The sequence below is a fragment of the Podarcis vaucheri genome (assembly GCF_965113315.1).
Source record: "Podarcis vaucheri genome assembly, chromosome: 18".
Classification (NCBI taxonomy): Eukaryota; Metazoa; Chordata; class Lepidosauria; order Squamata; family Lacertidae; genus Podarcis; species Podarcis vaucheri.
The window spans coordinates 11,310,488-11,325,318 of record NC_138756.1 but is presented as its reverse complement, the minus strand read 5'-3'; the positions used below and the strand labels follow the sequence as shown (position 1 = coordinate 11,325,318).

Here is a 14,831-nt window from a genome sequence, read left to right as displayed (position 1 = left end):
GGATACCTGTGACCTGGTAATCTGAGTTGGGAATTATTGGGCTGTTGCGTGGGAGGGGGAGGCGGCACTCTGGGTATGCTCAGAGGTGGGGAAATTCCTTAAATTGCCTCCAAATTGAGTTGGTCTCTCTCTCTCTCTCTCTTTCCCTCTCTCTCTCTCTCTCTCTCTCTGTGTACATCCAAAAATGCACGTACTTCAAAAAAATTCAGCTGTTAAGATAAACACTGTCTTAGAAGAGAGTTTCCCTAGAAAAATGGGATTTCAAAAGCAGCAGTCATTTTCCTTTGAGAGGCATAGCCAATGCACTCTGTACCCACTCAGAGGCCCTCTCTCCCTCTTCCTGCATGAAGCAGAGAGAAATCAGCTCAGAAGATCACCCGAACCGAACCTAAACTTCCAATGGGCTTCAGAATAGGTGCCCTCATTCATTGACCATCGTGGAATACTTTTATTTTTACTATTTTAATTACATGAATACCTTCATCATCATTTTATTTATATCCTGCCTTCCCCCTCCAGGCCCCAGATCAGGACTCAGGGAGGTTAAAACAGCCATAGATAAAAATGCAGAAACACTACAAACCTATAAAAGGCCGTCATTCATTAAACCCTAATAAAATTAAAACAGTATCTATTAAAATGCATAGAATAGATGCACGGCAACACTACTGAAAGCCCTTTCCTTTCAAAACGGCACCTGTTGGAATAGGAAAGCTTTCGCTTGGCGGAGGGAGGAAAGCCAGGAGGGAGCTGGCCTGGTTTCTCTCGGCGAGTTCCAAAGTTGTATCGGAGGAGCCACCACAGAGAAGGCCCTGTCTTGCACCCCCAACCAAGCGAGCCTGTGAGGTTGGCAGGACCGAGAGAAGGGAACACCCAAACATTGGACACAGAAGGACACTGACAAACTGGAACGTGTCCAGAGGAGGGCAACCAAAATGGTCCAAGGCCTGGAAACGATGCCTTATGAGGAACGGCTAAGGGAGCTGGGCATGTTTAGCCTGGAGAAGAGGAGGTTAAGGGGTGATATGATAGCCATGTTCAAATATAGAAAAGGATGTCACATAGAGGAGGGAGAAAGGTTGTTTTCTGCTGCTCCAGAGAAGCGGACACGGAGCAATGGATCCAAACTACAAGAAAGAAGATTCCACCTAAACATGAGGAAGAACTTCCTGACAGTAAGAGCTGTTTGACAGTGGAATTTGCTGCCAAGGAGTGTGGTGGAGTCTCCTCCTTTGGAGGTCTTTAAGCAGAGGCTTGACAACCATATGTCAGGAGTGCTCTGATGGTGTTTCCTGCTTGGCAGGGGGTTGGACTCAATGGCCCTTGTGGTCTCTTCCAACTCTAGGATTCTATGATTCTATGATTCTATGAACATCTCAGAGCCAGGGCAGGTTCGTACGGGAGAATACAGTTCTTCATATAGCCTGGGCTTAAGCTGTATAGGTCTTAACTACTACAATGTGCTCTGTGTGGGGGTCCCTTTGATGGTGACCCCTGAAACTGCAACTAATCCAGAATGCGGCAGCCAGACTGGTGACTGGGAGTGGCCACCGAGACCATATAACACCGGTCATGAAAGACCTACATTGGTTCCTGGGATGTTTCCAAGCACAATTCAAAATGTTGGTGCTGACCTTGAAAGCCCTAAATAGCCCAATAGACCTGAAGGAGCGTCTCCATCCCGGACACCTGGGTCCATCTCCCAAGGGCCTTCTGGCGGTTCCCTCCCTGCAAGAAGCGAGGTTGCAGGGAACCAGGCAGAGGGCCTTCTCGGTGGTGGCGCCCTCCCATCAGATGTCAAAGAAATAAACGGGGCCCATGACTTACATCACAGGAGCCTACACAACACAAAACACTGTGCTGTTGCACAGCTTCAGGATCTGTCCTTCCAGTGAGCGCTCAGGGCTGATTTCCTTCAGAATGGAGAGGTTTGATCTTCTTGCAGTCCATGGGACTGTCAAGAGTCTCCTCCAGCACCAGAATTCAAAAGCATCAATTCTTCGGCGATCAGCCTTCTTTATGGTCCAGCTCTCACTTCCATACATCACTACCGTGATACCTCGGGTTACAGACGCTTCAGGTTGCAGACTCCGCTAACCCAGAAATAGTACCTCAGGTTAAGAACTTTGCTTCAGGATGAGAACAGAAATCACGCTCCGGTAGTGCGGCAGCAGCAGGAGGCCCCATTAGCTAAAGTGGTGCTTCAGGTTAAGAACAGTTTCAGGTTAAGAACGGACCTCCAGAACGAATTAAGTACTTAACCCAAGGTACCACTGTACTGGGAAATTGCATAGCTGTCAACTTTTCCCTTTTCTTGCGAGCAATCCTATTCGGAATAAGGGAATTTCCCTTAAAAAAGGGAAACGGTGACAGCTATGGTCAACTTTGGGGGGAACTGACCCCCTCAAATATTTTATTTGGCGATTGGCTCCTGGGCTCCACACCGCACACCTTGCCCCCCCCCCCGCGGTTGAAACTGAAAGTGATCCACAGCGCATCTCCGCATTTCAAACTTGAAAAATGTAAATATTCCTCCGATGCATATATGGCCCCCACATCATTCCATGTATATGGGACTTTAAGGCATTTACATTCATTTTTTAAAAAATGTTCTGCTTGGTTCGCTGTTTCCTAACCATCTGATAACAGTGAGCTGATTTTTGCCTGGATTAAAAACAAGAGGAGCCAATCTAGAGCAGAGACTCGTGCAGACAGGCAACGGGTACCCTCTTCTGCTCAGGGCAGCCTGCTCTGCCCCTGTTATCCGCCATGATAGGTAAAGGGTTAAGGGACCCCTGACCATTAGGTCCAGTCGTGGCCAACTCTGGGGTTGCGGCGCTCATCTCGCTTTATTGGCCGAGGGAGCCGGCGCACAGCTTCTGGGTCATGTGGCCAGCAGGACTAAGCCGCTTCTGGCGAACCAGAGCAGCGCACGGAAACGCCGTTTATCTTCCCACCAGAGCGGTACCTATTTATCTACTTGCACTCTGATGTGCTTTCGAATTGCTAGGTTGGCAGGAGCAGGGACCGAGCAACGGGAGCTCACCCCATCATTGCGGGGATTCGAACCGCCAACCTTTTGATCGGCAAGCCCTAGGCTCTGTGGTTTAACCCACGGCGCCACCCACATCCCTTTAGGGGATGAAATAGGATGTCCTCTTTTCACGGGAGAAACGTTGGAGGGTATAAGGTAAAGGTAAAGGGACCCCTGACCGTTAGGTCCAGTCATGACAGACTCTGGGGTTGCGGTGCTCATCTCGCTTTACTGGCCGAAGGAGCCGGCGTACAGCTTCCGGGTCGTGTGGCCAGCAGGACTAAGCCGCTTCTGGCAAACCAGAGCAGCCGCCGTTTACCTTCCCGCCGGAGTGGTACCTATTTATCTACTTGCACATCTACGTGCTTTCGAACTGCTAGGTTGGCAGGAGCAGGGACTGAGCAACGGGAGCTCACCCCGTCATTGCGGGGATTTGAACCGCCGACCTTCCGATCGGCAAGTCCTAGGCTCTGTGGTTTAACCCACAGCGCCACCCGTGTCCTATGTACCAAACCATATCTGGTGCAAAACTACCTGTCCCATTCCCCCGGTGAGAGCAATACATCGTACAGGGTTGCGGCGAGCAGCTTCGCACACGGATAGGTGTTTTGAACGAACAAAACCCTTTAAAAAACCCCAACTCTGAACGAACCCCACTTTGTTGAACCATAACTGTATCACAGAGCAAGGTTTTGAAACTACTGGCTGATATTTGACAGAGGATCACACGTGTTTGATCCAAGGTGAAGATCTAAGTCAAGATTTTTCACTTTTTCTATTCTGAAACTCGGAAAGCCAGGCATTTTATTCGATCTCAGGGACAGGACTTTGAACCCCAGGCTGTTTTTTAAAAAAACTAGTAAAAAGGATTTACAAGCTATGGGAAGATTTAAGTCTCAAAGCTTTCAAAAACAGGGTTTTTTTAAAAAAAGAGGGAGTCCAGAATTCTGATAACAGAATATTGAAACTGGGCCAAATTTTGACTTGGCTGGGCCACATCTTTGCACATCTACTATGAAAAGCTCAGGCCAGCTTGTATCAACACGGGCCTTGTCTGTTCTAAACGCCTCTCTCTGTTTTGGGGGCGGCCTAATTCAAATTCTCCCCGCTGCAGAAAAAATCCTTGAGTTTGCTATCAGTTTGTTCCCCTCTCCCACACACAACAAATGCACTTAGAAATAAAATAAAATCCATGCCCTTGATAGAAAAGGATGTCTAGGATCTTGCGAGACGCCACTTTGTTTAGGAGTTACTTGTCAGAAGAATCACCCTTTAGTTTGCAGCAAGGAAGTCGTTACATGAGAGGCCGGGTGTTCAATAATTAAAATAAAATATCAAGAATCGATCAGGGATGGAGGGAGTGGAGGCTGCCCCGCTGGAGGGGACGTGAAAGCAGAGAATTACGCTGCAAAAGTCGGAAGGAGCCCGCAATAATATCAGGCCCCGGGCACTATAAGGCAACGCTTCGCCGCTAAGGAAAACTCGCATGCGGGGAAAAGACTTTATAGCTGGCCACGTTGAGGGAAGGGCGAACAATGTGTCCTTTCCAAAGGGAGACCTGCAACCCACAGTGGATTTTGACACACACAGAGGGAACACAAACAGCCGAGGAAAAACACACAACATCCCGTGACTGGCAACACAACGAGGGCACCACAGGTTTGTGGGGAGACCCAGATGTGTTCACAACTAAGCAAAGGGACCCCTCCGAAAATTAACAGGAACGTAAAAAACTGCGCTTGCTCTGATGACGCCTGGAAAACCCGACCAGCGACTTTCCCCATGAAATATACAGCATGGCATGTGAATATTTCATGCCTCGTGCTGCAACAGTGTCGTTGCAGATCGGTGGCCGACGCACATCGATGCCACAGGCATGTGGGGGGTAGGCACAGGAAGGAAGCCACACACACACACAAACAAACACACACCCCTCGCTCGCAATCAGCTGTTTCCCACACGCTTGCACGCTTGCACGAAGCGCAGCCTTTGCACGAGGGCCCTGCGTGGACACTATCGTCTGGGCGACACGTGCGCCAGACTGCCGTGTTCTTGCACGCCACCTCTCTCTAGTCTGGCACACTTAAGCGTTCTCACTTCCATGTGCCCAGTTTCCTGTGCACATCCTTCTATGGAGGGAGGAATGTGGGGCCTATGCAGTGGCGTAGCGTGGGTTGTCAGCACCCGGGGCAAGGCAAGTAATTTGTGCCCCCTAACCCGTGGATTTGCGCCCCCTAACCCTAACCCCCAGATGTTGCGCCCGGTGCGGCCGGCCCCCCTGCACCCCCCACGCTACGCCACTGGGCCTATGGCACCAGCGCATGGCACATTTGCACACTCGCACGCCCGAGCTGTTGCACGCCGCCTCGTCTGGCACACACGAGCGTTCTCACTTCCATGTGTGCAGGTTCATATCTTTCCATGCCATGCCTATGGCAGCAGCGCATGGCGCATTTGCACACTCGCTCCGGCACACTGGGGTGGATTTCGAGACCTCTGGGGCACTCAATGGCTCGCCGATACTTACAAACCCACGGCGGTGTGCACACTGAATCAACCCCTACGCACGCTGGCATGGAATAGCCTTGCAAACTCCGGCACACTGGGACTCACGCGCTCGGCATTCTTGCAAAAATGCTCTCTCTCAGACACACATACACCCCTCTCTCTTTGCCAACTTATCAGAACTTGGTGCATAGTTGGGGAAACAGTTGATATTATGCCTCTCCTCTCCTACACCAACCCTAGCCACCCACTCCACACACAAGTGTGGAAAAAGAGGGTGTTTTTGTGGTCACAAGACCACCAGCCCACGCTGCCTATGGAGTAGAGATTAGGGGCGGGTGCCCTTCTCCCCACATCTCATACTGATCCAGACTCGTGGATTGCTAAAAGCCAGCAGTTCGGCTCAAAACACAACAACCAGGAGGGAAGGAGGGTGGTGTTTTTTTCCGGGGGGGGGGGAGTGGTGGATTAGGAGGGTAGGATGGAAATAGAAACTTATTGCAATCGACCTGCAAAGTGGGGAAAGGGGGGGGTGTTTGACAGAAATCGGGCGCCTTTTGCAAAGCTCAACTGACTCCGAGGCGGACGATTGCACAGACCGCTTTCTCTCTCTCCAACCACCCCCCCCGCGCGCGCGCGCGCGCGCCACAAGCCCGCAGCCCCGCCACGCATTTTCTGCAATGGACAAAACTCTTTTTCTCCGGGGGTTGGGGTGGAGAGAAAGGATTTTGAGAGGGGGGCGGTGGGTGAAAGGAACCGAGCTGCGAAGAGGAAACAGATTTCAATTCCACCCCCCCAAAAAATGATACAAATTAGCAATGCAAAAAGGAAGGAAGGAAGGAAGGAAGGAAGGAAGGAGAGGGGGTGGAAAGGAGATCTCTGGTAAAAGGGGGGGGGGAGGAAAGAGGCCTTAATTACCTGGGCGAGGCAGAGAGGTGAAGAATACATCTCCAAGCTGTCGCGGAGTAAACCGTTGAGGAGGGGTTTTTTTTGAGGGGGGGGAGGAGAGAGAGGTTTGAGAAAGCAGCTCCAAGCGTAAAAGTTACTGAGTCATTTCGGAGGCTGGAACAGTTTCCCCCCTCTCACACTCTCCCTCTCTCCAACATCCACTCTCACTCTCTCTTTCCCGGCGATGGATCGGTGCGGGGGGGGGGAGGGGAGGAGACGGCGAGGGGGAGGGTGTCCGAGGGGAGGGGGTGGGACCAGGGAGAGCGTGGGGGGGGGGGGAGAGAGAGAGAGAGAGAGAGAGGAAAGCACGCCTAACCCTCCGAAAGAGAAGCATTATATATATATAAATCCAACTTTTTAAAAAATAAATAAATTAGGAAGGGTGGCTGCAATCGTATCCAACCGTACGCGTAGCGCGCACAGGGCGCGTGCATGCAATGCGCTTTGGTAAAAAGTTAACGCGTCGCTTTTCGAGAAAAGGTGGAAAGCTGGGATGGCAATTCACAGCGATAATAATAGGTAGGTAGGTAGGTAGGAAGGAAGGAAGGAAAGTAGGGGATCACAGCTGCCGGCACGAAAGCCCCCGAAGGCTGCGATCCCGCACCCACTTTTTAGCTAGGAGCAAAGGTCGTGTCGAACTCCGGGGCTGGAGGGTGGGAGCGCCTTCCTCCTCGCGAGGAGACGTGCCCAAAGATCGCGCCTTTACGCAGGCGATTTAAAAATATATATAATGAAAGGAGATCGTATGCGACTCCGGCAACGTCCCCGGGAAAAGAGGAAAGGTCCACATTATTTTTTTATAAAAAATAAAATTATTTATTTATGGGCTTTAAAAAGGGGGGATAGGTTCACAACCAGGGAGGGAGCTAAAAATAATATGATTTAAAAATAATAATAATCCATAAATGCTGTACTAACATCCTAGGGAAGGGAAGAACCGAGGGGAAGAGATGGAGTTTACCCCCCCCCCAAAAAAAAACCACTTTAAAGAAAAAGCTGAGATGCAGACTTGGGAATTTTTATAAGGCGTGGAGCAAACAGGCCTAAGATGATGATGATGATGATGATGATGATGATGATGATAATAATAATAATAATAATAATAATAATAATAATAATAATAATCAGCGAAATATCCATTTCGGTGGGTGGAGAAAACTCCCATATGATCCCTCTGGGAGGGGATTTGAAATAAAAGGGCAAATTTTGGAGTGAGAGAAAGGTGTTTGCTTTTTTAAAATCATCTGGATTTGCATAGATCCTTACAGCTAAACTCCCCAAAAATAAACTCAGCTGTTTCTCCGAGTGTTTGGGGGGTTTTTTTTGGAGAGTTTAGAAATCAGAATCAACTCCTCCGAGAAAGGGGTGCGTGAGGCGTGCCCGGCGTTACTCCCACCGAGAGAAGAGGACCTCCGCATTCCTTTGAGAGGCTCTACTTCCGAGTAGAACTTGGCTGGACTCAGCAGTCCTCTAGATCCGGGTGAGAATCGCCGGAACAGGGGAACGACGCGTTGCAGGAATCGCGTCTCCAAGGCTTTCAGCTCAGGAAATACCCACTGCGCGCACCTTACGCGAGGAAAATGGGATTCGAGAGGAATAAACGAAGCCGCCTCATATTCTGGAGCACTCTCGCCTTTTAAAAAAATCCCATTATTGCCACCGACCTTCCGCACGCACCTTGCGAAGCGAAACACGCGCGCGTACCCAAAGTCTCCTAAGTCAGGGCTGAGCAACGCACAACTGCCTTCCCTCCTGAAAGGGCGCTTGTATACAAACACCTATCATCTGAAGAGGAGGGAATTCCAAACTTAAAAGTAGTTTTTCTCTCCTCCAACGCCCCCAGCCCAGTCTTTAGCTCTCGGAAAGAAGTCACAACTCTCTCCTAACTTCTATTCCCTTCTGCCCCCGCCCCAGCGTCAACAAAAATCTTATTTTGGTAAGCTAATGTAACAGCAGGCTGTTGATTCTGGTAACAGTAACAATAAAACCAGGGTGTTTCTCAACATAACGCGGGGCATGTTTGCGCCGAAGTCTCGCCGGCCTTACTTCCAGGTAAGGGAGATGTGCGCAGGATCGCGGCCTTTCAGGCCAACTGCTCAGGAGTGCATTAAGTTCAATGGGGCCTTCAGCTGCTTATATGCTTGAGAGTAAGCCTTCCCCCGTTGAATTCAATGGGGCTTTACTTCCGAGTAGGCACCCACAGAATTGCCTTGTTGGTGGATTGGGGGGGGGGGCAGGCCGTGTAATTAGGGACTGTGGGATGGGAGGCGGCGTCCATGGATTTTGGAGATCTGTCCAGACCCAACCCCAACAGAAAGCGAAATGATTCGCTCCCTGGAAAACCACTTTTAGCAGATGCTGCAAAGCGGCCGAGCAAGCGAGCGAGACAAACGACAAGGGGAGACACCCCCTACAAAAAAAATAAACAAACAAGGGGACCCCCCTATTCTTTTGGAAAGGGAGTTCTGTCTACAAAGGGTCGAGAACATCACAAAGGGAGATTTCTCAGAGACCGGCTAGGAATACTCACCACAGCGCAAGAGCTAACCTTCTGGGTACCCCCGAGCGCCCACAAAATTCCCCATGAAGGGGCAAGGTACCCACAAATTTCGGCGCCAGGGCCATGCGCGCTGCATGGCACCCGGGGTCGCAGGGTCAAGGTGGTACTCTCTCTCTCCCTCTCTCTCTCTCTCTCTCTCTCTCTGTGTGTGTGTGTGTGTGTGTGTGTGAAAGAGAGAGAGGGAGAGAGTCTGTGTGTCCCAAACCATGTGTGTGTGTGTGTGTGTGTGTGTGAGAGAGAGAGAGAGAGAGAGAGAGAGAGAGTGTCTGTGTGTCCCAAACCAACACACACACACATACACACACACACAACACAACACAACACACCACACACACCAGGGCGCAATCCCCGAAAGAAGTGCGATTGACATAACCCCACACCTCCCATCTCCTGCTTTCCCCTTCGCCACTTGCAGATTTCACAAGACCTATATGTTTCCTTTGCCAACTTCACCTCCTTATTTGCAAGGGGGGGGGGGTGTCAAAAAACACAACACAACAAAAACCACCTCAAAAAACCCCGGAGGAGGGCTGGATAGAGGTTGGCATTTCCTTCCCCAATCCCCCGAAAAGAGATAACGGGGCCCAGCTCCCTTTCTGCCAGGCGTTTGGAGAAGAAAAATTAACTCGGCTCCCAAACTTTCTCGGAACCACAAAGCTCTTGTTCCGGACATGGCCTGCAGTTGAAGCAGAATAAAATAAAAAGAAGGGCGAAAGGGGAAGGGTTTTTATTTTTTTTAAAAGGGGTGTGAGTTTCTGTAGAAATGGAACCATAACCCGGCTCTCTTTTACGCATGAAAAGGGCGCATGATTTCTGACTTGAGGTCGGCTTCTGAAGGAAGGCTGAGGTTTGGGAACTCCCCAAAACGTGGCGAGTTCGCTGCCTCTCCTGGGAAGTTAAGGATCCGCCCGGAGGTATTGGTTCCGGTCCTGTTTACTTCTGAAACCGGCGCAAAATAAGGAGGAGGATGAATAGGAAGCGTAAAATGAGGTCACAATGAGGACTAGCGGCTTGCTGGAGGAGCGGCGAACTTTCTAATGGCGCAATTGAATAGCTGCGCGGAAGAAGCGTAAAAAAAAAAATATTCCTGGTTAATTTAAACAGTTCTCTCTCTCATTATGAAAAGGGACGTATAGCCCTGAAATATCAAGTTGTTGGTGTTTTATCCGCAGGGCTGGACTTTCGACTCTGTTGACAGGACTGCCATATATGAAAGAATGATTTATACAGTAGCCTTTCATTAAGAATTTAGCCATAATTCTGCGGTCGGGGGAAGGTAAGGGGAAGAGGGAAACTAGGAAATCACTGCCTCCGGCCGCTGCAAGGCCTCTGGCTCCGCCAAACTGACAGACAGGGCTGTCCCTGTGGAACTAGATTTCTATCTGCAGGGATTTATGTTATTTTATTTTGGGGGCATGGGCGATCTTCAGCTGTATGAGGCGCCCCGCTTTCCAGTCTTGTAGAGGCAGGGCCCCGAACCAGAGACCTATCACCTCACGGGCCATTTACTGAGATGCAGACTTGCATTCAGACAACCACTGTTTACGTGAACGATCAAACATGCCGATAATTCGCTATATCTATTAATTGAGGTGGGTGGTTTGTCTGGAATGTTTCTTCGAGTGGTGTGTTTGCTTTGGAAGGAGAGGGCTGTGATTCATACGTTCATTCCAACATTTTTCTACATCCTCCCGCTATAAGCTCCTACAATTATTATTGCTCCACAAGGCAAACGACGAAGTATTTTATTTTTTTGGCGTCAGCTGGCGTTTAGCCCCCACTCCAAAAGCCAAGTCTATATCACTAATGGGAGCCTCCATCCTTCTTCTGCTCCCCCTCCCGTTTCACTTCTCTCTTACTCCGATTTTTTTTTTTGGGGGGGGAGGGTGTTACACGCAATCCGGATTCTTAAAAGTTTGGGAGTTGACACGCGAGTTTCACTGCTTAGCCAAGTCACGGCGCGCGGGGATTATTATTATTATTATTCGGCTGTCGGGAACAGCCACGTAAAATTCCAGATTTCTTTCAAAGTCAAAGAATTTGGGATGAGTTTTTTTTTGGGGGGGTGAGGTGCGATTGGAAGAGGGGGCGACGGAAGGAAAGCATTCGGACCAACTGCGGCACTTTTCCCCTTCGCAAACTTCACGGCGTTCTCTCCCCCCCCCGCCCCGATCCTAAGCGTGTCTGCTCAGAAGCAAGCCCCATTCAGTTCCATGAGGTTTCCAGGTAAGCGAATGAGGATCGTGACCTTTAAATATATATATATATATTCCTCCAAGCTTCTACAAGACCGTTGCTCATCCCGTTTAAAAACTTCCTGACTCAGGACAAAAGGCAGGTTTACTCGCGAGGAAGCCCCGCTGGCTTGGAACTTTAGCCTGGGAGTAGGCCCTACAAGGAATCCTATAGTTCCTACTCATGAGTAAGCCCCGTGGGGCTTACTTCCAGGTAGATAGGTGCAGAACCGCCGACTTCTGAGCAGCCCGCCGGCTTAATACTGAGCAAAGCCACCTTAAAGTTGGCAGCGGCCCTGCAGGGCAAATCCGTCTAGCACGTGTTTACTCGGGTGTAAGCTCCCAAGGACAGCAATGGAGCTTTTGTTCCCGAGCGAAACAGCTGAAGACTCGTACGAAGTGCCCCCCCGGCGGTGGCACGCTTTTACCTATGAGACTGTGAGTCCCGTTGAGTTCCACAGAGCTTTACTTTAGAGTAAACGCGCGAGAGGGTCGCCTGGGGAGCCCGGAGCTCATCCTAGGAAGGCGCGGGACGCGCGGGGGTACAGAAACCGATCGCCATCGATTAATCGAGCGATCGTTCTCTTCGATCGAAGGCTCCCTGCGGAATTACCAGCCGGCGCGAAGTGGGGAGGGGAGAGGCGAGGAAAAATCTCCCCTTTGAACTCGCTGCGACTTGGCTTCCCAAGGATAGATCGCCGCACTTAAAAGAGATCTATTTTTAGAATTGAACCCGGCTTGCAGTTGGGTGTGCGGAGGAAAATGGACGGAGGAGGGTAAAGGTTAGAGCGAGGAAGATTTTTTTTTCTCTTCTCCTTTTCCCGTGCGGGGCGGGCGGAGCGGGTCTGCTGCTGCAAAGGCTGCAGCCCAGTCGGTGTGTGTGTCTGTGTGTGTGTGTGCACACGCGTGCGCGCGCCTTTCTCCCTCTCCCGTCCACCTTGGGCTCCGCAGAGCTCAAGATCTTACTGCTGACGAAGCGGCCTTCGCCGAGTCTGCCGCAGGGCCCAGCTCACTTAGCCAGAGAGAGAGAGAGACAGTTAATTTTTACGCGCAGAATGGAGAGAGAAAGGGGAGGGCGTTGGAGAGAGGGAGATCTTTCCAAGGTTGGAGGGGAAAGGGAGGGGCCCCCTCTTCAGCTCGAGAGCTGGATCGGGGCCAAAGGCAGCAGTTAGCGGCGCCCAGAGAAGCCCCGGCGTCTCCCTCTCCCTCTCTCCGGGTCCCTCCTGCTCTCCGCTAGGCGTCATGTTCAAGTTCAGATCCCTTCCCTTCCTCCTCCGCCCCCTTCGCCAGAGCGGCCATTTTCCGCTACATCTACCGTTTGCTGAGCTAGCTGCCAAGAGAAAGAGAGAGGGTGGGGGGGGGAGGGAAGGGAGGGAGAGAGATGGTTGCCACACACACTCCCCCGTCTCTCTCTCCCCTCCTCCTCCTCCATCGCAGATTCTTACGCATTCTCCCCCCTCCCCAATTCCATGCGTAAAAGCGCACCGGGTTTGGAGAGGTAGGACACTCCGCAGACTTCATAGCGCTTTGCATTCTCCACCTCTGCGCACCAGTCCCCCCCCCCTGAAACTCTGACACTTTGCACCAAGGAGGGGTGGGGGGTGGTCTTCATCTAGGCAAGGCACTACGGCAAAACGCGACGGGGGCTTTGCGAATAGGGGCGCGCTCTTTCCGGAACGGGGCATCCCCAAACACTCAGAGTAAAATGCCGCCGCCACCCCCCGGGTCTTTTTCCAACCACCCTGGTCGTGCCAAGATCCTTTCTGTTTTGATTCTAACAAGGCTCTCCCCTCCCCCCCACCGCCAGCACCCTATTTCCCCCCCCAAGCCCACCTGCCTCGGACTTTCTCTCTCTCCCCCCCACAAACCCCACCTCCATCAACTTATCCTGCCCACCCACCCGCTCCTCCGCCACACCCCACCAAGGAAATCGGTGTGTGTGTGGGGGGGGGGGAAATATTATTATTATTATTTAAAAAAAGGATTTGGAAACTGACGCGAAAAACTTACCATCACCCAAGCGAAATTGACCAGGGCGGCAGAGCGGCTGAATGCCAACAGGAAACTAAGGTGGCGGCCAGCGGCAGAGAGAGAAGGGGCTTATTTATTTATTTTTAAGGTCCCACCAAGTTGTTGTTGTTGTTGTTGTTTTTAATTTGCGGAGGGCGAAGGGAAGGGAACCACCTCACCTCCTCCCCGGAGAGAGAGGAAAAATAATAGCAACAACAACCCGAAAAGCGGGGCCAGATCTTCGTTCCCTTCAGCGTCGGGTCAGTTCTGTCCAGGCGCCTTCCGTGGCTGGGTCGACAGCATCTTTTAAGGTCCCAGCTCAGGATAACCCGCTGCGCCCTAGCCCTTCCTAGATGGCAGTGAAGTAGGAGAGGTGATGGTTTCTCGCCCCCCTCCTCACTCTCTCTCTCTCTCTTTTTGGTAAAATAATTTTTTGAAAATAATAATCCGGGGGTTATTTAGTTGCTAGGTCACATCGGCACACACACATACACACACCAAAATCCTTCCTGGGTTGTGAAGACAGGGGAGGGGGGGGTGCTGAGGACTTGGTGGTTGTTAACTCTAGAGAGTCACACAGAGGGGGTTCTTAATAAAGGGGGGAGCGCGGTGGAAGCGGGTGAGACGGGGCAGCAGTAAAAAAATAATGTCTCGCGGGGGGGGGGAGAGAAAGGAGAGAGAGACCTCACTTTTCATGGGACGCCACACTGGGGGCGCGGAGATTTAAAAAGACTACTGCTAATAATAATAATAATAATAATAATAATAATAATAATAATAATAATAATAATAAAAGAATCAGAAGCTCTCTCTTTTTGTTGCTTATGATTATATATATAGCTAGCTTCCTGGTTCAAACCTCGTGTTTTTATCAAAACAAGATTTGGGGGCAGGGTTGGGAAATAAAATAGCAGGCGCAGCATCGGCAAGATCCCTTTCGCTTTTTGCAAAGAAAATCCGGAGAGAGTGAGGAGGGCGGGGGGACTGGATGGGTAGCTGGCTGGCTGGCAGGCTGGCAGGGGGAACCCTCACATCTACCCGCTCCCTCCCTGGGTGAGCAGGGCTCCAGCAACGGCGGCGGCGGCGGCACCCATGACCGACCTCCCTCTCTCTTGCGCGCGCGCGCTCTCCCTCCTCCCTGCCTGAGCTGCTAGGCTCCGCCCCTGGCTCCGCCCCTTTCTCGCGTGGCTAGGGGGGGGGGCTTTGAGGAGTCTGGCAGCGCCAGGATGCGAGAGAGGGAGAGGGAGGTGGCATTTGAGAGAATCTCCCTCGAGTTACCCCCCCTCGCTATTTCTTCCTCTAGCTTCCAAAGGTGGAACAAGGAGGTTTGATAAGGCCGGATTGACGTATAATAAGCTAAACAAGCTCTAGCTTAGGGCCCCACTCTCTTAGCCCCCCCGCCAAAGTAAAGTGTTGCAGGAATTTATATATAGGTTGGGGGGGTTGCCCCTCCAGCAGATATGATGCACATGCAGCCCACTACCAAAATCAGCACAATCGCTTTTGTGACTTTTGTGATTTGTCCCCACAAAACACTTCA

At 51.1% G+C, this 14,831-nt stretch overlaps 1 protein-coding gene and 1 long non-coding RNA gene across 4 annotated transcripts in view; one reads left to right on the top strand and one right to left on the bottom strand.

The window, feature by feature from the left end:
* The window catches only part of NFIC (nuclear factor I C), a 90,755-nt gene extending 77,058 nt beyond the window's left edge, over positions 1-13,697 (bottom strand). The window contains exon 1 of one of the 3 annotated variants that reach the window (XM_082206472.1): positions 13,292-13,697. In XM_082206472.1, coding sequence (XP_082062598.1) covers positions 13,292-13,294 — 3 coding nt within the window. In that variant the 5' untranslated portion in view covers positions 13,295-13,697. Of the gene's footprint in view, positions 1-6,457; positions 6,677-13,291 lie in introns of those variants that run through there. The other 2 variants (XM_082206471.1, XM_082206473.1) reach the window with 2 other exon arrangements.
* Positions 6,886-8,495, top strand: LOC309523159. The gene is made up of 2 exons (XR_014215270.1): positions 6,886-7,006; positions 7,817-8,495. It is a non-coding gene; the product is annotated as an uncharacterized lncRNA (long non-coding RNA).
* Positions 13,698-14,831: the final 1,134 nt, after the last annotated feature.